Source organism: Anomaloglossus baeobatrachus, chromosome 8 (genome assembly GCF_048569485.1).
Source record: "Anomaloglossus baeobatrachus isolate aAnoBae1 chromosome 8, aAnoBae1.hap1, whole genome shotgun sequence".
Lineage (NCBI taxonomy): Eukaryota > Metazoa > Chordata > Amphibia > Anura > Aromobatidae > Anomaloglossus > Anomaloglossus baeobatrachus.
In genome coordinates, this window is record NC_134360.1 from 176,393,468 (window position 1) to 176,417,180 (window position 23,713).

The window sequence follows — 23,713 nt, forward strand, 5'->3', positions numbered from 1 at the left end:
ACCAAAGCCAAAAAGTAGTAAAAACAAAAACATGGCTCATCGCTAATCCTCAATTGAGAAGTCCACAATTAGACAGACTGCCTATTAATGAGCCCGGGAAATAAAAAAAACAAAACAAACAAGTATCTCAATACTGCCGGACTGGCGCCATATCTCCAAACAAGTATCTCAATACTGCCGGACTGGCGCCATATCTCCAAACCAGTATCTCAATACTGCCAGACTGGCGAAGCTTCTCCAAACCAGTATCTCAATACTGCCAGACTGGCGCCATATCTCCAAACAAGTATCTCAATACTGCCGGACTGGAACAGCTTCTCCAAACAAGTATCTCAATACTGCCGGACTGGCGCCATATCTCCAAACCAGTATCTCAATACTGCCGGACTGGCGCCATATCTCCAAACAAGTATCTCAATACTGCCGGACTGGCGCCATATCTCCAAACAAGTATCTCAATACTGCCGGACTGGCGCCATATCTCCAAACCAGTATCTCAATACTGCCGGACTGGCGCCATATCTCCAAACCAGTATCTCAATACTGCCGGACTGGCGCCATATCTCCAAACCAGTATCTCAATACTGCTGGACTGGCGCCATATCTCCAAACAAGTATCTCAATACTGCCGGACTGGCGCCATATCTCCAAACCAGTATCTCAATACTGCCAGACTGGCGAAGCTTCTCCAAACCAGTATCTCAATACTGCCAGACTGGCGCCATATCTCCAAACAAGTATCTCAATACTGCCGGACTGGAACAGCTTCTCCAAACAAGTATCTCAATACTGCCGGACTGGCGCCATATCTCCAAACCAGTATCTCAATACTGCCGGACTGGCGCCATATCTCCAAACAAGTATCTCAATACTGCCGGACTGGCGCCATATCTCCAAACAAGTATCTCAATACTGCCGGACTGGCGCCATATCTCCAAACAAGTATCTCAATACTGCCGGACTGGCGCCATATCTCCAAACCAGTATCTCAATACTGCTGGACTGGCGCCATATCTCCAAACAAGTATCTCAATACTGCCGGACTGGCGCCATATCTCCAAACCAGTATCTCAATACTGCTGGACTGGCGCCATATCTCCAAACCAGTATCTCAATACTGCCGGACTGGCGCCATATCTCCAAACCAGTATCTCAATACTGCCGGACTGGCGCCATATCTCCAAACCAGTATCTCAATACTGCCAGACTGGCGAAGCTTCTCCAAACCAGTATCTCAATACTGCCAGACTGGCGCCATATCTCCAAACAAGTATCTCAATACTGCCGGACTGGAACAGCTTCTCCAAACAAGTATCTCAATACTGCCGGACTGGCGCCATATCTCCAAACCAGTATCAATACTGCCGGACTGGCGCCATATCTCCAAACCAGTATCTCAATACTGCCGGACTGGCGCCATATCTCCAAACCAGTATCTCAATACTGCTGGACTGGCGCCATATCTCCAAACCAGTATCTTAATACTGCTGGACTGGCGCCATATCTCCAAACAAGTATCTCAATACTGCCGGACTGGCGCCATATCTCCAAACCAGTATCTCAATACTGCTGGACTGGCGCCATATCTCCAAACCAGTATCTCAATACTGCCGGACTGGCGCCATATCTCCAAACCAGTATCTCAATACTGCCAGACTGGCGAAGCTTCTCCAAACCAGTATCTCAATACTGCCAGACTGGCGCCATATCTCCAAACAAGTATGTCAATACTGCCGGACTGGCGAAGCTTCTCCAAACCAGTATCTCAATACTGCCAGACTGGCGCCGTTCCTCCACACCCAATTTGGAGTCTCCTTCTCTTTTGGCACTGCAGTTGATCAGTGGTTGCTGACTGTCTACAGCATTCACACGATGCACCTCTTGGATGATGATAGTGGGAGAAGTAGTGATGAGTACGGAGAGGCTCTGCAGTTCAGACGTGAGATTTTTTTTTCTCCCACATCCCTGGACCACCAACAAAACGGGTTGTCTAGTAGTGGACAACTCAAATAACAGTAATTAAAAAAACCCTCACTGTCTATGTTAAAAAAAAGTTGATTTCGACAAGCGTCCTTTAGGGTACTGACCACTTGTGACAGATTGCGGGGTTTGGTGCCGATTTGCCGCATGCACTGCACAGGGCGAAAGTCCCAAGAATATGGTTGTCACTAGAGATGGGTGAATTTATGCATGCCAAATTCGTAGTACTAGTCCAGTATTTGTCACAAATAACGAACCTACTGAAAGTCAAAATCGTGAAGCTGAGTATTTTTCTTGAAGATTTCCCAGAAAAATGCTGGGGTTCACCATTGACTTGCATTAGGTTCGTTATTCATGACCAATACTGGAATAGCAGTCTGTATTTGGTACGAATATTTTGACACGAATATTTCACTAGTTGTCACACTATGGAATTAAAGTCTGCGCCACATATCAATTGTATTGCTTTATAGCCCAAGGATAAGATTTGATTAAAATTATATCCAATTTGCAGAGTAAATCCGGATGGGAAAATTTGCGTTGTACCTGTCACACGTGAGCGTACCCTAGAGGGGAGTCGGTGGTGTGAAGAACAACGTATCATACCCTACAGTGGAAACCAGAATAAAAACAGAGCGATCAGTAGTTTGTGCTCCCTGTGGAATCTGTGCACCCTGAACGATGATGTGTGTGCATGACGCCTGATGGCACAACCCTTCTATTAACACTGGTGGAGAGTAGACACCGGACAATAACGTCATGGCATCAGGCTCTATTTGGAGGCTTTCCCGTAGCCATGCGGCTTTTAGCCCTTTCATATCCTCTACCCCAAGTACAGATTACTGGTTCACGGTTTTGCCTCCAACACATCTGAAGGAATGGTTTGGCTGTAGGACGCCTTGTATTTTTTTTTATAGTGTTAAACTCCAGAAAGCGGCAAAAAGGAACAAAAAAACAACAATAACAAAAAAACTTTAAATGTGTTCTCTAAAAACCTAAATCACGCATTCACACTTGGTGCTTTTTTTTGTTTTTTTACCTCCAGTGGCATTATAAATAGACAGAAGGCACATAAATATGGAAAGGTGCAAGTACGGGAACGACATCGGGGAGTAGGACACAACAACTTGAGCTCAAGTTAAACCCAACAATCTGGGTATTAAATGTTCTTTCCCCCAGTTATTAAACTGTGAAAAAAAATGTTATCCTAGTGAAACATTTCAAGAATGGAGAATATGCTCAATTCCTTGCCCAAAAAATGTCCAGGAATAGGAGATGATCCAAGTTCTTGAAGACCAGCCCAACGCATGTTGTGCATGTAACCCTTAAATATTTAGCTGGAGCTTCCTCTGCGTAGTACCGGTCAGTAAAAAAACCCCATAGATGGGGGACCCTGTGATGATTAGAGGCGACCAGAAACTGTTGTAACCCCAAACGTACCGACAGTCAAGTCTTTATTGGTTTTGATGAGGTCATGCAGACTTGGCATGGACCCGGACTTAGTCTGTATTAAGCTTTTAATGAACTTTCCTTGGTCCTGAAGTTTTGAGCGCCTGCGCTTGATTGCTCTTTTTTCAGTCTTAGTCTTTTGGGGTTGTCCATTACAAAGGGCTGAACAGGCTGTGATGCCACAAAAGTAGGACTCCTCGGACTGGGAAGAGGTCTCTGAGCTGCCCTCGGAAGGTGGCCCCTTGTAAGAAGAGTGATACACCTCACCCATATTTGAGAAGTCTCTCTGGTTTGTAAAATCTTTCTTGGTTTTTATGTCCCCATTTGGAAGTGCTTTTAATGGATCCATTGGTTTAATTGTCTCGATCTTCTCCGTTTTGTACTTGCAGCGCTTTTTCTGGAAATCAAAGTGGAAAAGTATAAAAAAAAAAAACAAAAAAAACAAAACAGACAGACCAATAAGTAAAACAGCCAAATAAAAACACATTTTCTTATTGTGAAGGTCAAAAATCATTTACTGCTGTTGGAGATCGTGAGAAATTCTATGTGAGAGAGTGGAAAGCATGTCGTAATGGGAAGAGGAACAACGAGCACGAGCACAGACGCAGCGCCGGGGATCGGAATTGAATTATTACCCTTTTTTGGTTAATACTAGGCAGAGAAAACTAACAGATCTCTGCTGCCATCTGGAGGTGGAAAGAGGAGCGACCATACAACAGACAAAATGTCATTAAAATGCTTTAAAAGGGAACCAACTACCAGGATTGTGCTCTATGAAGTAAAGGCAGTGCCATATAGTCAGTAAGATACTGAATCCAGGCATACCTGTTATATAAAGATCGGATGCTTGATTGCGGAAATATCTTTAATCAAAAAGTTCCAGAAATGCACTGCACCTTTGACGTGTGGAGCAGTGCAGGTCTTTGTGGGTTGGGTCTCTGTGTATATTTCCCCTTTTTGTGCTGCATGGCCATTGCTCCTGTTGGCGGCGCATGCGCATTGCCACAGTAATTAGGTCTTCATTAAAATGGTGCTGCAGTCCGCGCATGTGTGTACCATGATCTCCGGCGCCATTTTATTGACGACACTGGAAAAGACTGAGCGACACTGGCACGTGAGCAGATTTTTTTTTTTTACATCTACACACACGCATCTGACACTCAGTCTTCTCTACAGGGTCGTCAATAAAATGGTGCTGGAGATAGCAATATGCGCATGTGCGGAGTCCGGCGACGTTTTAATGAAGACATCATTACTGTAGAAATACGCATGTGTCGTCAACAGCAGCAATGGTGGCGCAAAATGTAAATAAAGAAAAGAGGGCATGCCATAGGGGACGTAGGAGGAGGGATTACACGGAGGATCCAATCCACAAAGGACCAAAAGGTGCAGTGCATTTCTGTGACTTTGATTAAAGATCTTTCAGCAATCAAGCATCTGACCTTTCTACAGCAGGTATGCCTGGATTCAGTGTACTAGTGCCAGCATGGCACTGCCTTTACTTCATATAGCAAAATACTGGTGGTTGGTTCCCTTTAAATGCAGGACAATGTGGTTAAAAGGGGTTGTCCAGGTATAGAATATTAATGACCTTATAAACCGGTGCTGATCTTCAATAATTGTCAGTCTAATTAAAGGACTTCACTTGATCCAGAGAATAGGTCGTCAGTATGATCAGCCCAAACATCCACATTTCAATCTATTTTAAAACTAGATGTAATGAGAAACAAATCTTACCTTTTTCTCTGGAGAAAATTTCAATGGCTCCACAATGTACAAATCTTCTGGATCCACTGGAAAGAAAAGTATATTTTAATAATAGCCAATGTACATGTATAGTATTCCTGCTGTTGGCATTATCTACCTAAGTTGTACCCACATAATAATGCCACCAGGGCAGTTCAATAATAATAATAATAATAATAATAATAATAATAATAATAATAATAATAAAAATAATAAAACTGCCCTGGTGGCATTATTAATAATATTTATTATTAACAACAACATTTATATCTCACATAATTCCTACAATTTATCCTCCACTCTCTTGTTCACAAGTTTTGCAAGGAATCAACTTTGGCGCAAAACAGACATATCACAAGAAAGGAGAGGACAGGTGAACGTCTCCTTAATAGAAAACATGGCTACAATCTGGATAATCTTTGCTTGCACCTTGGCAGAGAGGATAAGATGTTGGCACAGTGAGATTCTCCGGGGGAAATCCCTAAAATACAGTTTCCGGTGGGCCAAGTGGCCAATGCATCTTACAACACTAATGTAGAGTCATGCTCTTGCCCCTGGCATTGGAAGCCTTGATCTATAACCCTGGACATGAATTCTAGGACGCAGCGGCTGATTCCAGTCACCTTACTGAAATATTCTGAAGTTAAAAGCGCAAAGTAAAAAAAATTAAGATCAACATATTCAATTAAAATCTGTGTGCGTGTATAGAGACGGAAAGTTGTGTTGTGTTTAACTGGAGGTCTGCCTTAAAGTTTATCTGACAGTTTACACATTAACCCCTTCAGCCCCCGGGCACTTTCCGTGTTTTTTTTTTTTTGCTCCCCTTCTTCCGAGAGCCGCAACTTTTTTTTTCCCCCCATCAATCTTGCCATATGAGGGCTTGTTTTTTGCGGCACAAGTTGTACTTTTAAAATGAAATCATAAGTTTTACCATATGGTGTACTGGAAAACAGCAAAAAAAATTGTGTGTGGAAAAAAGTGATGGCACAATAGGTTTTGGGATGTTTTATTCAGAGTGTTCACTATATGGTAAAACTGATGTGTGGGTATGATGCCTGAGGTCGGTGCGAGTTTGTAGACACTAAACATGTATAGGTTTACTTGTATCTAAAGGGGTTAAAAAAAATTCACAAGCTTGTCCAATAAAAGTGGCGTACGTTTTGCGCCATTTTCCAAAACCCGTAGCGTTCTTATTTTTCTGGATCTATGGCTCAGTGATTGCTTATTTTTTTGCGTCTCAAGCTGACGTTTCTAATGGTACCATTTTTGCGCAGATGCTACATTTTGATAGCCTGTTATTGCATTTTGCGTAAAAAAAATTTTGCCACTACGCCGTTTACTGATCAGATTGATTTTATATTTTGATAGATCAGGCGTTTCTGAATGCGGCGATACCAAATGTGTATATTTATTTTTTTTAACCCTTTAATTTTCAATGGGGTGAAAGGGGGGTGATTTGAACTTTAAGGATTTTTTAAAAAACTTTTTTTTAACATTTTTAATTTTACTAGTCCCCCTAGCGGGCTATAGCGATCAGCAATCCGATCGCTCTGCACTATCTGCAGATCTCAGCTACAGAGCTGTAAACAGCAGATCCGGTCACTTCCTGATTCATTTGGCTCCGGGCAGAGTGAAAACTAAAGTGATTTGTCATAGCTGCAGGCGTCATCACATGACCCTGTGCTACCATCGAAAGTCACGTGATCACTCACGTGACTTCCGGTGGGGGCGGCGGTAAGTAAAAATTATGACCGCGCGTATATACATCTCGCTGCCAGACTTTGGCAGCGAGATGTAAGGGGTTCATGTTGTGGGTGGAATGCGATTCCACTCGTAACATGCAGGCACACATGGCAGCTGTTAAAAACAGCTGATATGTGCGCGGACTGTGGACAGTTCCTCCGGTTCCGGAGGAACTGTCCTTTGGGGATCCCCTTCCTCAGATGGAAGGGATGGCTGAAGGAACTGTTCGGACAAATGGGTTTTCAAGAGTCAATCGAGAGAACTCCTTGACAGATTTAGAGAGAGAGGTTATCCCAGGGAGATACTCAAGAGAGCCTATAAAGAGGCAAAGAGTGTCACTAGAACGGAACTACTGGTGGACCGAGCGAGGCAGTCCAACCAAGATGGCATCTCTCGGTTCATTACGACATTTAACAACGGAGCTACTGAAGTCTGCAAAGTCCTTGAGTGCCATTGGCCCATTCTATTAATGGACAAGGATGTGGGACCTTCTCTTCCCAAACGACCACTGATTACCTACAAGAAAGGGAAATCTCTTGGAGATAGGCTAGTACATAGCCATTTTGAAACACGCCAAGAGACAAATTGGTTATCCAGAGAGGTGAAGGGCTGCTATAAATGCTCTAAATGCATAGCATGCCCCCATCTGGAGGTCAGGAAAAGCTTCAGAAGCAATGTGCTTGATAAGAACTTCTAAATACGCCATTTTATCAATTGTCGAACTTAAGGAGTGATCTATAAAGCCACCTGCACCTGCGGCCTACAGTATGTAGGCAAAACCATTCGCGAATTTAGACGCAGGGTGGGAGATCACCTCGGAGATATCGAGTACAAAAGAGACAAACCACTAGCCACGCACATCTGGACAAAACATGGTGGTACAGTGGTTCGTTTTATGGGTATTGACGTAGTCCCGAGACCAAAAAGGGGAGGTAACTGGGACAAGTGGATACTTCAACAGGAGACCAAATTGATCTTCACCCTGGGTACCCTATCTCCACGAGGACTGAACAAACATCTCCAATTTGCAAGTTTTATTTAAAACCGGAGGGAGAATTACTAGCCAAAGATAGCCTTGCCTTTATTTATATGAAAATCGTAACCTATATAGTTCTGGATGGATAGATAACACGGCAAGAGAAAGGAGAACAAAGCGATCAAAGAGCCCAATCATGCAAAACTAAGGTTGTATCAAAAATTGATTTTATTATCACACATTACAATGAATACAAGTGTTTAAGTGTTTTTAGGGACAACTACAATGCATCATAATTAGATCCATAAAAACGGAACTGTAGATATTGTTCACAATTGTGTACACATTGACTTGCTATAAATGTATCTATATTGCTGTGCTAGTAAACACTGTCTTTCAATTTATATTAGAGCACACGTGGCAGACCAGATTAGCAAACATGTTTTTTTCCAATGTTAGTCATACGATAGGTGCAAGAGAAGGGGGAAGAGGGCGTAATTGCCAGATTCCACCATTGCATGACCGACACAAAGAAGGGAATTTTGTTACTTACCGTAAATTCCTTTTCTTCTAGCTCCTATTGGGAGACCCAGACGATTGGGGTGTATAGCACTGCCTCCGGAGGCCACACAAAGCATTACACTAAAAAGTGTAAGGCCCCTCCCCTTCTGGCTATACACCCCCAGTGGGATCACTGGCTCACCAGTTTTAGTGCAAAAGCAAGAAGGAGGAAAGCCAAGAACTGGTTTAAACAAATTCACTCCGAAGTAACGTCGGAGAACTGAAAACCGTTCAACATGAACAACATGTGTACCCGAAAACAACCAAAAATCCCGAAGGACAACAGGGCGGGTGCTGGGTCTCCCAATAGGAGCTAGAAGAAAAGGAATTTACGGTAAGTAACAAAATTCCCTTCTTCTTCGGCGCTCCATTGGGAGACCCAGACGATTGGGACGTCCAAAAGCTGTCCCTGGGTGGGTAAAGAAATACCTCATGTTAGAGCTGCGAAGACAGCCCTCCCCTACGGGGAGGCAACTGCCGCCTGCAGGACTCTTCTACCTAGGCTGGCGTCCGCCGAAGCATAGGTATGCACCTGATAATGTTTGGTGAAAGTGTGCAGACTCGACCAGGTAGCTGCCTGGCACACCTGTTGAGCCGTAGCCTGGTGTCGTAATGCCCAGGACGCACCCACGGCTCTGGTAGAATGGGCCTTCAGCCCTGATGGAACCGGAAGCCCAGCAGAACGGTAGGCTTCAAGAATTGGTTCTTTGATCCATCGAGCCAGGGTGGCCTTAGAAGCCTGCGACCCTTTGCGCTTACCAGCGACAAGGACAAAGAGTGCATCCGAACGGCGCAGGGGCGCCGTGCGGGAAATGTAGATTCTGAGTGCTCTCACCAGATCCAACAAATGTAGATCCTTTTCATACCGATGAACTGCATACGGATAAAAGGAAGGCAAGGAGATATCCTGATTAAGGTGAAAAGAGGATACCACCTTAGGGAGAAACTCCTGAATGGGGCGGAGCACTACCTTGTCCTGGTGGAACACCAGGAAAGGAGCTTTGCATGATAGCGCTGCTAGTTCAGACACTCTCCGAAGAGACGTGACCGCTACCAGAAATGCCACTTTCTGTGAGAGTCGAGAAAGTGACACATCCCTCAGGGGCTCGAAAGGCGGCTTCTGGAGAGCAACAAGGACCTTGTTTAGATCCCACGGATCTAACGGCCGCCTGTACGGAGGTACGATATGACACACCCCCTGCAAGAACGTGCGCACCTTAGAAAGTCGCGCTAGACGCTTCTGAAAAAACACGGATAGCGCCGAGACTTGCCCTTTAAGGGAGCCGAGCGACAAGCCCTTTTCCAACCCAGATTGCAGGAAGGAAAGGAAGACAGGTAACGCGAATGGCCAGGGGGATACTCCTTGTGCAGAGCACCAGGATAAGAAAATCTTCCACGTCCTGTGGTAGATCTTAGCAGAAGTGGACTTCCTAGCCTGTCTCATGGTGGCCACGACCCCTTGGGGTAAGCCTGAAGACGCTAGGATCCAGGACTCAATGGCCACGTTCAGGGCCGCAGAATTCCGATGGAAAAACGGCCCTTGGGACAGTAAGTCTGGACGGTCTGGTAGTGCCCACGGTTGGCCGACCGTGAGATGCCACAGATCCGGGTACCACGACCTCCTCGGCCAGTCTGGGGCGACGAGTATGACGCGGCCGCAATCGGATCTGATCTTGCGTAACACTCTCGGCAGGAGTGCCAGAGGTGGAAACACATAAGGGAGCCGGAACTGCGACCAATCTTGCACTAAGGCGTCTGCCGCTAGAGCTTTTTGATCACGAGACCGCGCTATGAAGGACGGGACCTTGTTGTTGTGCCGAGACGCCAATTAGGTCGACGTTCGGCACCCCCCAGCGGCGGCAGATTTCCTGAAACACGTCCGGGTGAAGGGACCATTCCCCTGCGTCCATGCCCTGGCGACTGAGGAAGTCTGCTTCCCAGTTTTCTACGCCCGGGATGTGAACTGCTGATATGGTGGATGCTCTTTCCTCCACCCACATCAGAATCCGCCTGACTTCCTGGAAGGCTTGCGGACTGCGTGTCCCTCCTTGGTGGTTGATGTATGCCACCGCTGTGGAGTTGTCCGACTGAATTCGGATCTGCTTTCCTTCCAGCCACTGCTGGAAGGCTAATAGGGCCAGATACACTGCCCTGATTTCCAGAACATTGATCTGAAGTGTGGACTCCTGCTGAGTCCACGTCCCTTGAGCCCTGTGGTGGAGAAAAACTGCTCCCCACCCTGACAGACTCGCGTCTGTCGTGACCACTGCCCAGGATGGGGGCAGGAATGATCTTCCCTGTGATAATGAGGTGGGAAGAAGCCACCATTGCAGAGAGTCCTTGGCCGCCTGAGAAAGGGAGACTTTCCTGTCCAGGGAAGTTGTCTTCCCGTCCCATTGGCGGAGAATGTCCCATTGAAGTGGGCGCAGATGAAACTGCGCGAACGGGACTGCCTCCATTGCTGCCACCATCTTCCCAAGGAAGTGCATGAGGCGCCTTAAAGGGTACGACTGACCCTGCAGGAGAGACTGCACCCCTGTCTGTAGTGACCGCTGCTTGTCCAGCGGAAGCTTCACTATCGCTGAGAGAGTATGAAACTCCATGCCAAGATACGTTAGTGATTGAGTCGGTGCCAGGTTGGACTTTGAAAAGTTGATGATCCACCCGAAAGTCTGGAGAGTCTCCAGCGCAACATTCAGGCTGTGTTGGCATGCCTCTTGAGAGGGTGCTTTGACAAGTAGATCGTCTAAGTAAGGGATCACCGAATGTCCCTGAGAATGCAAGACTGCTACCACTGCCGCCATGACCTTGGTGAAAACCCGTGGGGCTGTCGCCAGACCGAATGGCAGAGCTATGAACTGGAGATGGTCGTCTCCTATCACGAAACGTAGAAAACGTTGGTGCTCTGTAGCAATCGGCACGTGGAGATAAGCATCCTTGATGTCTATTGATGCAAGAAAATCTCCTTGAGACATTGAGGCAATGACGGAGCGGAGGGATTCCATCCGGAACCGCCTGGCGTTCACATGCTTGTTGAGGAGCTTTAGGTCCAGAACAGGACGGAACGAGCCGTCCTTTTTTGGAACCACGAAGAGATTGGAGTAAAAACCTTGCCCTTGTTCCTGCAGAGGAACAGGGATCACCACTCCTTCTGCTTTTAGTGAGCACACCGCTTGCAGAAGGGCATCTGCTCGGTCGGGATGTGGGGAGGTTCTGAAGAACCGAGGCGGAGGACGAGAACTGAACTCTATCCTGTACCCGTGAGACAAAATGTCTGTTACCCACCGGTCTTTGACCTGTGGCAGCCAAATGTCGCAAAAGCGGGAGAGCCTGCCACCGACCGAGGATGCGGAGGGATGAGGCCGAAAGTCATGAGGTAGCCGCCTTGGAAGCGGTTCCTCCGGTTGCCTTCTTGGGGCGTGAATGAGCCCGCCAGGAATCTGAGCTCCTTTGCTCCTTCTGAGTCCCTTTGGACGAGGAGAATTGTGTCTTGCTGGAGCCTCGAAAGGACCGAAACCTCGACTGCCACTTCCTCTGTTGAGGTTTGCTTGATCTGGGCTGGGGTAAGGAGGAGTCCTTACCCTTGGATTGCTTAATGATTTCAGCCAATTGTTCACCAAACAGTCTATCTACAGATAGTGTCAAGCTGGTTAAACACTTTTTGGAAGCAGAATCCGCTTTCCATTCCTTTAACCACAAGGCTCTGCGCAAGACAACAGAGTTGGCAGACGCAATTGAGGTACGGCTTGTAGAGTCTAGGACAGCGTTGATAGCGTAAGTCGCAAACGCAGACATTTGCGAGGTTAGGGACGCAACTCGCGGCACTGCTGGACATATGATAGAGTCCACCTGTGCCAGGCCAGCTGAAATAGCTTGGAGTGCCCACACGGCCGCGAATGCTGGAGCAAACGACGCGCCGATAGCTTCATAGACAGACTTTAACCAAAAGGTCCATCTGTCTGTCATTGGCATCTTTAAGTGAAGCCCCATCTTCCACTGCAACTATGGATCTAGCTGCAATCCTGGAGATTGGGGGGTCCACCTTTGGACACTGGGTCCAGCGTTTGACCACGTCAGGGGGAAAGGGATAACGTGTATCTTTAAGACGTTTGGAGAAACGCTTATCTGGGTAAGCATGGTGTTTCTGGACTGAATCTCTGAAGTCAGCGTGGTCCAGAAAAGTACTCAGTTTAGGCTTGGGATACCTGAAATGGAACTTCTCCTGCTGTGCCGCTGCCTCCTCTGCAGAAGGGGCAGGGGGAGAAATTTCCAATAGACTATTGATGGCCCCTATAAGGTCATTTACCATGGCGTCACCATCAGGAGTATCCAGATTGAGAGCGGTTTCAGGATTAGACTCCTGATCCCCCTCCTCTGTCTCATCATGTAGAGACTCTTCTCGCTGAGACCCTGATCCGCGTGATGACGTGGAGGGTCTCTCCCAGCGAGCACGCTTAGGCTGCCTGGGACTGTCATCTGAATCAGAGCCGTCAGGCTGAGATGCCTGGGACCCCCTTGAAGCCCGGATTAACTCCAACTGAGGGGGACCGGGGAACACTGCCGCAGCAGTGTCCATGGACTGAGTAACTGGCCTGGCCTGCAAGGTCTCTAGGATTTTTGTCATAGTGACAGACATCCTGTCAGCAAAAACTGCAAACTCTGTCCCCGTCACCGGGACAGGGTTCACAGGTGTCTCTGCCTGGGCCACCACCACCATAGACTCCGGCTGACGAAGTGGCACAGGGACCGAACATTGCACACAATGGGGGTCATTGTAACCTGTCGGTAGATCAGCCCCACAAGCGGCACAAGCAGCGCTCACAGCCTGTGTCTTGGCACCCTTGCGTTTTGCAGATGACATGTTGCCTTCTCCTCAGAGCAATTGGGGTATACAGCCAAGAAGCGACCTTACAGTGCAATATATCTATATATATGGTACAGAGAAAAGTACACAAATATAACACTGCGGCACTAGTGGAGCCAGCACTTAAGTGCTGCTTACCGCCCGCTTAACGCGGGTGTGTGGTCGCCAGAAATCCCCTGTCTGGGTCCCCCAGAGCCTGTGTCCATTCTCCAGCCAGACCGCATGTAGTAATGGCTGCCGGCGTCCTATGGAGAGGGGCGGGCCCTGGGCGTGTGCAGACAAAGAGCGGGAAGCCTGCGTCCCACTGTGCTCAGTGAGAGGGCTGGAGCATGTAAATAAGACTCCAGCCCTCGGCGCTGATGAATCGTACAGAGTCTCTCCCTTGCCCTGAGTGACAGGGTGGGGGCGGGAACGAAACGGAGCAAGGCCGCAGAAGCCGGGGACTAAATTTATAAGCGACGCCGTCGTAAAAGCACGGCCGTCGCTAAGTCCCCGGCGCACTACAAGTCGCAGCCGCGCCGCCGCTCTGGCGGTCGGCGCGGCAGTCCCCCAACACATAAAGTCACTCAGACAACTGTAGTGACTATAACCCCAGCGCTCAGCGCTACTGTCCCCGGCGCACTAGCACACCCAGCAAGCCTGGGGTGTGCGTGCCTGTACATACGGGGACACAGAGTACCTTAATGTCGCAGGGCCTTGTCCCTGAACGGTACCCAGCTCCGCATCCATCAGGTTCCATGGGTCTGTGGATGGAGCCCGGCCTCAGGGCTTGGGGGCCGGTAAGATCCCACTTCCTCAGAGCCCCTCAGGGGGATGGGGAAGGAAAGCAGCATGTGGGCTCCAGCCTCCGTACCCGCAATGGGTACCTCAACCTTAACAAACACCGCCGACATAAAGTGGGGTGAGAAGGGAGCATGCTGGGGGCCCTAGTATGGGCCCTCTTTTCTTCCATCCGATATAGTCAGCAGCTGCTGCTGACTAAACAGTGGAGCTATGCGTGGATGTCTGACCTCCTTCGCACAAAGCAGAAAACTGGTGAGCCAGTGATCCCACTGGGGGTGTATAGCCAGAAGGGGAGGGGCCTTACACTTTTTAGTGTAATGCTTTGTGTGGCCTCCGGAGGCAGTGCTATACACCCCAATCGTCTGGGTCTCCCAATGGAGCGCCGAAGAAACAGTTACTTATAACATAGACCACTAGGGGTCACTGTTGCGCTTTTAAAGAAATAAAGCGTCCTGCCTGCCACATGGATCTAAATTACACTATGCGTTTTTGGAGAGGGAATCAATCAATACAGGTACAAAATTGAGGCCAGATGGATACACACATTGGGTACTGTGTATCCATCTGGCCGGCGAATGTGTCGGATATTTGTAAACATAAATATATGCCTTTGCATCATTTTAAGCATGGTAGTTAACTTTTGTCTAATTGACCATTTTTATCTTTGTAGCTCAATGGATATGTACATTTGAATCTATAAGGAGGGACTCGTTTCTTTGGAGGAATGTACAAAAAAAAAAAAAAAAAAAAAAAAAAAAATCAGTAAATCGGAAATATGTGACCAATCTATACCTTGGAGTTATCCTATGATGTATACAGATAAATACAGAGGCCATTTGAAGAATGCTAAGCAGCATTGGACCTGTTAACATGTGGATGGGAGACAACCAATATATTGTGGTTGCACTAGATCAGTATACGAAAGATTCTTCTGAAATATATGCAGTGCGGCGATAAGTGTATTGTTAGTGTTATAAATAATGGTTTTTTTTGACAGAAATAGCAATTGCGGGATATATAGGATATATGTTGCATATGAACATTTAATTGGAAGATTCTTTTTAATACAACTTGTAGGATGGTAGAAGTGTGGAAATGAAGGGAATTTTGTTACTTACCGTAAATTCCTTTTCTTCTAGCTCCTATTGGGAGACCCAGACGATTGGTGTATAGCTACTGCCTCCGGAGGCCACACAAAGCATTACACTAAAAAGTGTAAGGCCCCTCCCCTTCTGGCTATACACCCCCAGTGGGATCACTGGCTCACCAGTTTTAGTGCAAAAGCAAGAAGGAGGAAAGCCAATAACTGGTTTAAACAAATTCACTCCGAAGTAACATCGGAGAACTGAAAACCATTCAACATGAACAACATGTGGACCCGAAAAACCAACCCAAAAATCCCGAAGGACAACAGGGCGGGTGCTGGGTCTCCCAATAGGAGCTAGAAGAAAAGGAATTTACGGTAAGTAACAAAATTCCCTTCTTCTTCGGCGCTCCATTGGGAGACCCAGACGATTGGGACGTCCAAAAGCTGTCCCTGGGTGGGTAAAGAAATACCTCATGTTAGAGCTGCAAAGACAGCCCTCCCCTACGGGGAGGCAACTGCCGCCTGCAGGACTCTTCTACCTAGGCTGGCGTCCGCCGAAGCATAGGTATGCACCTGATAATGTTTGGTGAAAGTGTGCAGACTCGACCAGGTAGCTGCCTGGCACACCTGTTGAGCCGTAGCCTGGTGTCGTAATGCCCAGGACGCACCCACGGCTCTGGTAGAATGGGCCTTCAGCCCTGATGGAACCGGAAGCTCAGCAGAACGGTAGGCTTCAAGAATTGGTTCCTTGATCCATCGAGCCAGGGTGGCTTTGGAAGCCTGCGACCCTTTGCTCTGACCAGCGACAAGTATAAAGAGTGCATCCGAGCGGCGCAGGGGCGCCGTGCGGGAAAAGTAGATTCTGAGCGCTCTCATCAGATCCAACAAATGCAAATCCAATTCATATCGATGAACTGGATGAGGACAAAAAGGAAGGTAAGGAGATATCCTGACTGAGATGAAAGGGGGATACCACCTTAGGGAGAAACCCCAGAATCAGGCGCAGCACTACCTTGTCTTGGTGAAACACCAGGAAAGGAGCTTTGGATGACCGCGCTGCTAGCTCGGACACTCTCTGAAGAGACGTGACCGTTACCAAAAAAGCCACTTTCTGTGACAGTCGAGAAAGTGAAAAAACAACCCTCAGAGGCCCCAAGGGCGGCTCCTGGAGAGCAATAAGTACCCTGTGCAGATCCCATGGGTCTAACGGCCTCTTGTACGGAGGGACAATGCGACCAACCCCCTGCAGGAACGTGCGTACCTGAGGAAGTCGTACTATGCGAATCTGAAAGAATACAGACAGCGCTGGGACTCGTCCGTTAAGGGAGCCGAGCGACAAACCTTTTCCCAAACCAGATTGCAGGAAGGAAGGAAAAGTAGGCAATGCAAATGTCCAGGGAGACACTCCCTGAGCAGAGCGCTAAGAGAAGAATATCTTCCACGTCTTGTGGTAGATTTTGGCAGACGTCAGCTTCCTAGCCCGTCTCATGGTGGCAATGACGACTTGAGATAATCCTGAAGACGCTAGGATCTCGGACTCGATGGCCACACAGTCAGGATCAGGGCCGTAGAATTCAGTGGAAAAAAACGGCCCTTGGGACAGTAAGTCTGGCCGGTCTGAGGGTGCCCACGGTTGGCCGACCGTGAGATGCCACAGATCCGGGAACCACGACCTCCTCGGCCAGTCTGGGACGACGAGGATGGCGCGGCGGCAAGCGGAGCTAAGCTTGCGTAGTACTCTGGGCAACAGTGCCAGAGGTAGAACACATAGGGTAGCTGGAACTGCGACCAATCCTGAACTAGGGCGCCTGCCGCCAGAGCACTTTGCTCGTGAGACCGCGCCATGAAAATCGGGACCTTGTTGTTGTGCCGAGACGCCATTAGGTCGACGTCCGGCATCCCCCAGCGGCTACAGATTTCCTGACACCATTCTGGGTGCAGAGGCCATTCCCCTGCGTCCATACCCAGGCGACTGAGGAAGTCTGCTTCCCAATTTCCTACGCCCGGGATGTGAACTGCGGATATGGTGGATGCTCTGTCCCCCACCCACATCAGAATCCGCCGGATTGCCTGGTAGGCTTGGCGATGCGTGTTCCGCCTTGGTGGGCGATGTCTGCCACCGCTGTGGAATTGTCCGACTGAATTCGGATCTGTTTTCCTTCCAGCCACTGCTGGAAGGCTTGCAGGGCAAGATACACTGCCCAGATTTCCAGAACATTGATCTGAAGGATGGACTCCTTGACCGTCTGAGAAGGGAAACGTTCCTGTCTAGGGACGTCGACTCCCCAACCCATTGGCAAAGCATGTCCCATTGAAGTGGACGCAGATGAAACTGCGCGAAAGTGACTGCCTCTGCATGAGACGTCTTAAGGGGTGTGACTGGCCTTGAAGGAGAGACTGCACCCCCGTCTGTAGTGAACGCTGCTTGTCCAGCGGAAGCTTCACTACCGCTGAGAAAGTGCGAAACTCCATGCCCAGATATGTCGGCGATTGGGTCGGTGCCCGATGTAACCTTGAAAAGTTGATGATCCACCCGAACCTCTGGAGAGTCTCCAGCGCCACGTTCAGGCTGCGTTGGCATGCCTCTTGAGAGGGTGCCTTGACAAGTGGATCGTCCCAGTAAGGATCACAGAGTGACCCTGAGAGTGCAGGACTGCTCCCACTGCTGCCCTGAACTTGGTGAAAACCCGTAGGGCTGTCGCCAGACCGAAGGGCAGGGCTACGCACTGAAGATGCTCGTCTTCAATAACGAAAACGTAGCAAACGCTGGTGCTCTGGAGCAATCGGCACGTGGAGATAAGCATCCTGATGTCTATTGATGCTAGGAAATCTCCTTGCGACATTGAGGCAATGACGGAGCGGAGGGTTACATCCGGAAACGCCTGGCCTTCACGTGCTTGGTGAGCAGTGTTAGGTCCAGAACGGAACGGAAAGAGCCACCCCTTTTTTGGCACCCCAATCAGATTGGAGGAAAAAAACCGTGTCTTGTTCCTGAAGAGGAACAGGGATTACCACTTCTTCTGCCTGCAGAAGAGCAACGGCTCGGTGGGGGGAGGGGGGGAAGTGCTGAAGAATCGCGTCGGAGGACGAGAACAGAGCTCTATCCTGTACACGTGAGACAAAATGTCTCTCACCCACCGGTCTGTGACCTGTGGCAGTTAAATGTCCCCAAGCGGGAGATTCTGCCACCAACCGCGGATGCGGAGAGAGAGAGCTGACAGTCATGAGGAGACCGCCTTGGTAGCGGTTCCTCCTGCTGCCTTCCTTGGGCGTGATTGAGCCCGGCCGGAATCTGAGCCCCTCTGAGCCTTTTGAGCCCTTTTGGACGAGGACAATTGGGACCTGCCCGAGCCTGGGAAGGACCAACCTCGACTGTCCCTCCAGGACAGCATTACTAGGGTAAGTCGCAATGCAGACATTGCGAGGTTAAGGACACCACCTGCGGCACAGATGTACATGTGCTCAAGACCAGCTGCGCAAGCGCAGCTGAAATAGGTTAGAGTGCCCATACGGCTGCGAATGCCGGAGCAACCGACACGCTGATAGCTTCACAGACAGATTTCAACCAGAGGTCCATCTGTCTGTCAATGGCATCTTTAAGTGAAGTCCCATCTTCACTGCAACTATGGATCTAGCCGCAAGCCTGGAGATTGGGGGATCCACCTTTGGACCCTGGGTCTAGCGCTTTACCACGTCAGGTGAAAGGAATAACGTGTATCCTTAAAACGTTTGGAGAAAACGCTTATCTGGTAAGCGTGGTGTTTCTGAACTGCTTCTCTGAAGTCAGCGCCAGAAAAATACGCAATATACGCATGAGTACTGAAAAAGGATTTCTCCTGCTGTGAAGCTGACTCCTCCAATGGGGGAGCTGAGGGAGAAATATCCAACATTCCATTGATGGACGCTATAAGATCATTCACTATGGCGTCACCATCCGGTGTATCCGGATTGAGAGCGGTGTCAGGACCAAAGCCCTGATCAGCTACGTCTGCCTCATCATACAGAGAGTCCTCCTGCTGGGACCTTGCTAGCTTAGGCTGTCTGGGACTGCCGTCCGTGTCAGAGCCTTCACCCTGGAATGCCTGGGACCCCCCCGGAGCACTGATTACGTTCCAGATGAGGGTGGCCAGGGAGCATTAATCAAGATTGCCCATGGCCTGTCTGGACTGCAAAATCTCTATCCCATGACAATCCATCAGCCGAAACTGCAACTCCGTCCCTGTCCCTGGACAGGGTTCACGGATGGTTCCTTTGGCCACCTCTAGTAGAGACCCCGGCTGACCAAGTGCTACAGGGGAGCTTGCACACAATGGGGGTCAGTGGAACCTGCCGGTGGAACAGTATCACATGCGGGAAAAACAGCATAGGAAGCCTTGTTGCTTTTTTGCTGCTGTATTCAATCCATCCCTGCAATGTATAGCATACAAGCATAAACACTTCAGCACATGCAATACAAGCAGCATAGAAAGCCTGTGCCTTGGCACTCTTGCTTTTTTGCTGCTGTTGTCCAGCCATCTAGGAGAATATAGCCCAGAGTAGCGACCGTACAGTGCAATGTATAGCATACAAGCATCAGTACAAATGAACACTTCAGCACCTGCAATACAAGCAGCCTATAAAGCCTGTGCCTTGGCACCCATGCTTTTTTGCTGCTGTTGTCCAGCCCTCTAGGAGAATATAGCCAAGAGTAGCGACCGTACAGTGCAATGTATAACATACAAGCATAAGTACAAATGAACACTTCAGCACATGCAATACAAGCAGCCTAGAAAACCTGTGCCTTAGCACCCTTGCTTTTTTGCTGCTGTTATCTCGCCATCTAGGAGGGCATATAGCCAAAGATAGCGACCTACAGTGCAGTGTATAGCATACAAGCATCAAATACAAATGGACACTTCGGTATTTAGTGGGGTCAGCACTTCAGGTGCTGCTTACCGCCCGCCTATAACGCGGGTATGTGGTCGCCAGAGCCCTGTGTTGGTTGCCCAGAGCATGTCTCCGTTCCCCATCTCGGACTGCGTGCAGGAATGGCTGCCGGCGTCCTTCTCCAGCTCGTGTGACGAGGGGCGGGCCGTGGGCGTGCCCCAGACAAGAGCGGGAAACTGGCGTCCCACTGTGTCCAGTGAAGGGGGCTGGAGAATGCAAAGCAGACTCCAGCCCTCTGTGCTGACTGTCTGTACAGCGTCCCGCCTCTCCCCTGACTGGCAGGGCTGGAGGCGGGAACGAAACGAAAACTAGGCCGCAAAGCCGGGGACTCGAGTAATAAGCGCGGCCGTCCATGTGCACGGCCAGCGCGGAAGTCCCCGGCGCACCACAAGTCCCAGCCGCGCCACAATGTAAAAAACACCCAGCAGCGGCCGGCGCGGCAGTTCCCAATACATAAATTCACTCAGCTAAGCTGCAGTGAATAAAAGCACGAGCGCACCGCGCTGTTACCCCCGGCGCACTAACACTCCCAGCAATGCTGGTGTGTGTGTGCGCGCTTGCCCGGGGACACAGAGTACCTTAATGTAGCAGGGCCTGTCCCTGACGATACTCAGCTCCATATCCAGCAGGTTCTCTGGGTCTGTGGATGGAGCCCGGTCTCAGTGCCTGGAGACCGGTAAGATCCCACTTCCCTCAGAGCCCTCAGGGGGATGGGGAAGGAAAACAGCATGTGGGCTCCAGCCTCCGTACCCGCAATGGGTACCTCAACCTTAACAAACACCCGACAAAAGTGGGGTGAGAAGGGAGCATGCTGGGGGCCCCATATGGGCCCACTTTTCTTCCATCCGACATAGTCAGCAGCTGCTGCTGACTAAAAACAGTGGAGCTATGCGTGGATGTCTGACCTCCTTCGCACAAAGCAGAAAACTGGTGAGCCAGTGATCCCACTGGGGGTGTATAGCCAGAAGGGGAGGGGCCTTACACTTTTTAGTGTAATGCTTTGTGTGGCCTCCGGAGGCAGTAGCTATACACCAATCGTCTGGGTCTCCCAATGGAGCGCCGAAGAAACAACAATATTATAAAAACACATGCGGGTTTGATAAAACTGTGTGGAGTTCTTTGACATCATACCCACTTTCATAGCGTATCAAAGTATGGCCATTTATTGACACGTATCCCCGATGCAATATGTATGTAATGGAGTCCTCTTTATTTATAAGATCGTTTATTCATGTACTAATTCATTATTTATGTATAAAAATTTTTTAAATATGGATATTACCCTTTCCCTCTTTCTTAGAATTGATATATGCTCATAGAAATTTCCGCACACCTGAACGCATGGCTGTCATGTGTGCCGACGCTTGTCTGGTTCACTGTATCTTTTCGGCTCCCCTGTCTTGGGCCACGTGGTGTCCTGAGTCAGGTAATCCGTGACGCGGTGGCCAGCCTCGCGTCGGCAGATCACTGACAGCATATGCGTCATCATTGGTGCTATGCAGTGATTGTATGGGGGTGGTATTTAAACCCCCTCTCCGGTCAATATGACACACCCCTTGAGGAAGAACATTGAAACACGTATCGGGTGTGAAACTGTAAACGGTAACTGGCTATTGTGCTGCTATATGTGGGAATGCTATATATTGCACAGTTTAATTGCGCTGGTATATGTGGGAAAGTGACAGCACCGGTATTCAATTGTGTACCTATATTGATTGATTCCCCTTTTCAATGTGCATGTGTGTGGTTTGGATCCATGTGGCAGGCAGGACGCTTTATTTATTTGTTTAAAAGCGCAACAGTGACCCCTAGTGGTTTATGTTATAAGTAACTGTTTTGTGTTGGTCATGCAATGGTGGAATATGGCAATTACGCCCCCTTCCCCTTCTCTTGTACCTATCGTATGACTGACATTGGAAAAAGCATGTTTTGCTAATCTGGTCTGCCACGTGTGCTCTAACAAATTGAAAGACACAGCGTTTACTAGCACAGCAATATAGATACATTTATAGCAAATCAATGTGTACACAATTGTGAACAATATCTACAGTTCCGTTTTTCTGGATCTAATTATGATGCATTGCAGTCCCTTAAAGTACTTAAAAACACTTGTATTCATTGTAATAAATGTGTGAATCAATTTTTGATACCTTATTTTTGCATGATTGGGCTCTTTGATCGCTTTGTTCTCCTTTCTCTTGTCGTATTCTTGCGATTTTTTGACCATATAGTCCTTGATAATACTTAAATAGAATGCACTTTATCTTGATGTAATATGTATTTAAAAGCACTGATTACTAACATGGATAGATAACGAATTACTGTGTCCTCTGACATATCTGTATATATTTGTATACCTTTGTAACGCTTGGTTATGATAGAACTATTTCTTAAGAGTATATGATGGAATATAAATCGCATTAAACACAATTGTAAACATGGTCATCAGAAAGACGGTGGGGACCATAACCAGGTGGATCCATGAGGAGTTTATTAATGCACAGTATACCCACTCTGTGTAACGCTTTATATAGTATTTGAAAATAATTTGATGTGGTGACCTATTTGAGATGTGTGAACTGATAGATGCTCCACTGTTTGTGGGTGGATGGCATAGTGACCTGGATTCGATCCAGGACATGGGAGTTTAGTGGCCGTGGGAGTTCTCTCCCTTATGTGCCTGCCTGTGTTCCTCAGCAGGGACGATCCAGCTCTAATAGCAAAACACAGCTCTTTAGATCCGTGACGTTATTTATTTGTCACTCCCACCACCTACATCATTTCTGGTCTGGGAATGGAACGCAGACATCTGCGCTCCAAAGCTGGAGATTGCGCAGTACTGCAGGAAAATGCTCCGCCTCTAGCGTGATGCACTTCCGGTTTATTGCTATGGGAGATCCGGGCATGTATACTTTCACCGGACAGAGCGCTACATGGAACACACGCTGTTTGCGTCTCACAGACCATGCGGTTTGACACATGGAGGGGTCCATCCACGTAATTGTACTTTAATTGATTGTGCATTATTTCTGATATGGATCCACCTGTGCTCTTGATTCATCACTGGTGAGTTTTCTGATTAGATTCAACTCTGATTGGTCTTATTCTGTTTATATACCCTCCAACATTTTTGCTCTGGTTCCACTGTCTTTTGGGAGCTTGGGCATAGGACCTCTGACCTCTACCAGAGTCCCCTGATGATTCCTAAACGATGAAACACGTCGGGACGAGGCTAGGAACGGTATAGGGGTATCAAGTGAGTGTTAGATGTGGTCAGCCCTAGTTAGGGCAGAAGCTTGTGGGGTAACTGGCAAAGCTAGTTTCCCTAGGGATGTTTAGGGTCAGTGATGACATGAAAATAGAAGGACCCACATGGAGGAAACCCTGATGCACCCCAAGCTACATAATATGGGTGAGATTGTTCCTATTTATTCTCATCTAAAGTACTTGTACATATTGGAAGTTCCTCCACTGAGGACCAATATATAGTACCTTGGTTGTTTATATTGAGGTTTTTTTTATTATTTTTTAGTGCTCACTATGTGGACCACTGTCCCCTTGGGTTAAATAATCTACTCAATATTTGTTTTTTGTTTTA

At 48.2% G+C, this 23,713-nt stretch overlaps 1 protein-coding gene across 4 annotated transcripts in view; it reads right to left on the reverse strand.

Annotated features, from left to right (window-relative positions):
* Positions 1-1,501: 1,501 nt before the first annotated feature.
* SUCO (SUN domain containing ossification factor) overlaps positions 1,502-23,713 on the reverse strand; it is a 155,998-nt gene continuing 133,786 nt past the window's right edge. For all 4 annotated transcript variants that reach the window (XM_075322227.1, XM_075322228.1, XM_075322229.1 and 1 more), the window contains 2 exons: positions 5,167-5,222; positions 1,502-3,826 (listed from right to left, as the gene is read on the reverse strand). In XM_075322227.1, the coding sequence (XP_075178342.1) occupies positions 3,383-3,826; positions 5,167-5,222 (500 nt within the window). In that variant the 3' untranslated portion in view covers positions 1,502-3,382. The remainder of the gene's footprint in view (positions 3,827-5,166; positions 5,223-23,713) is intronic.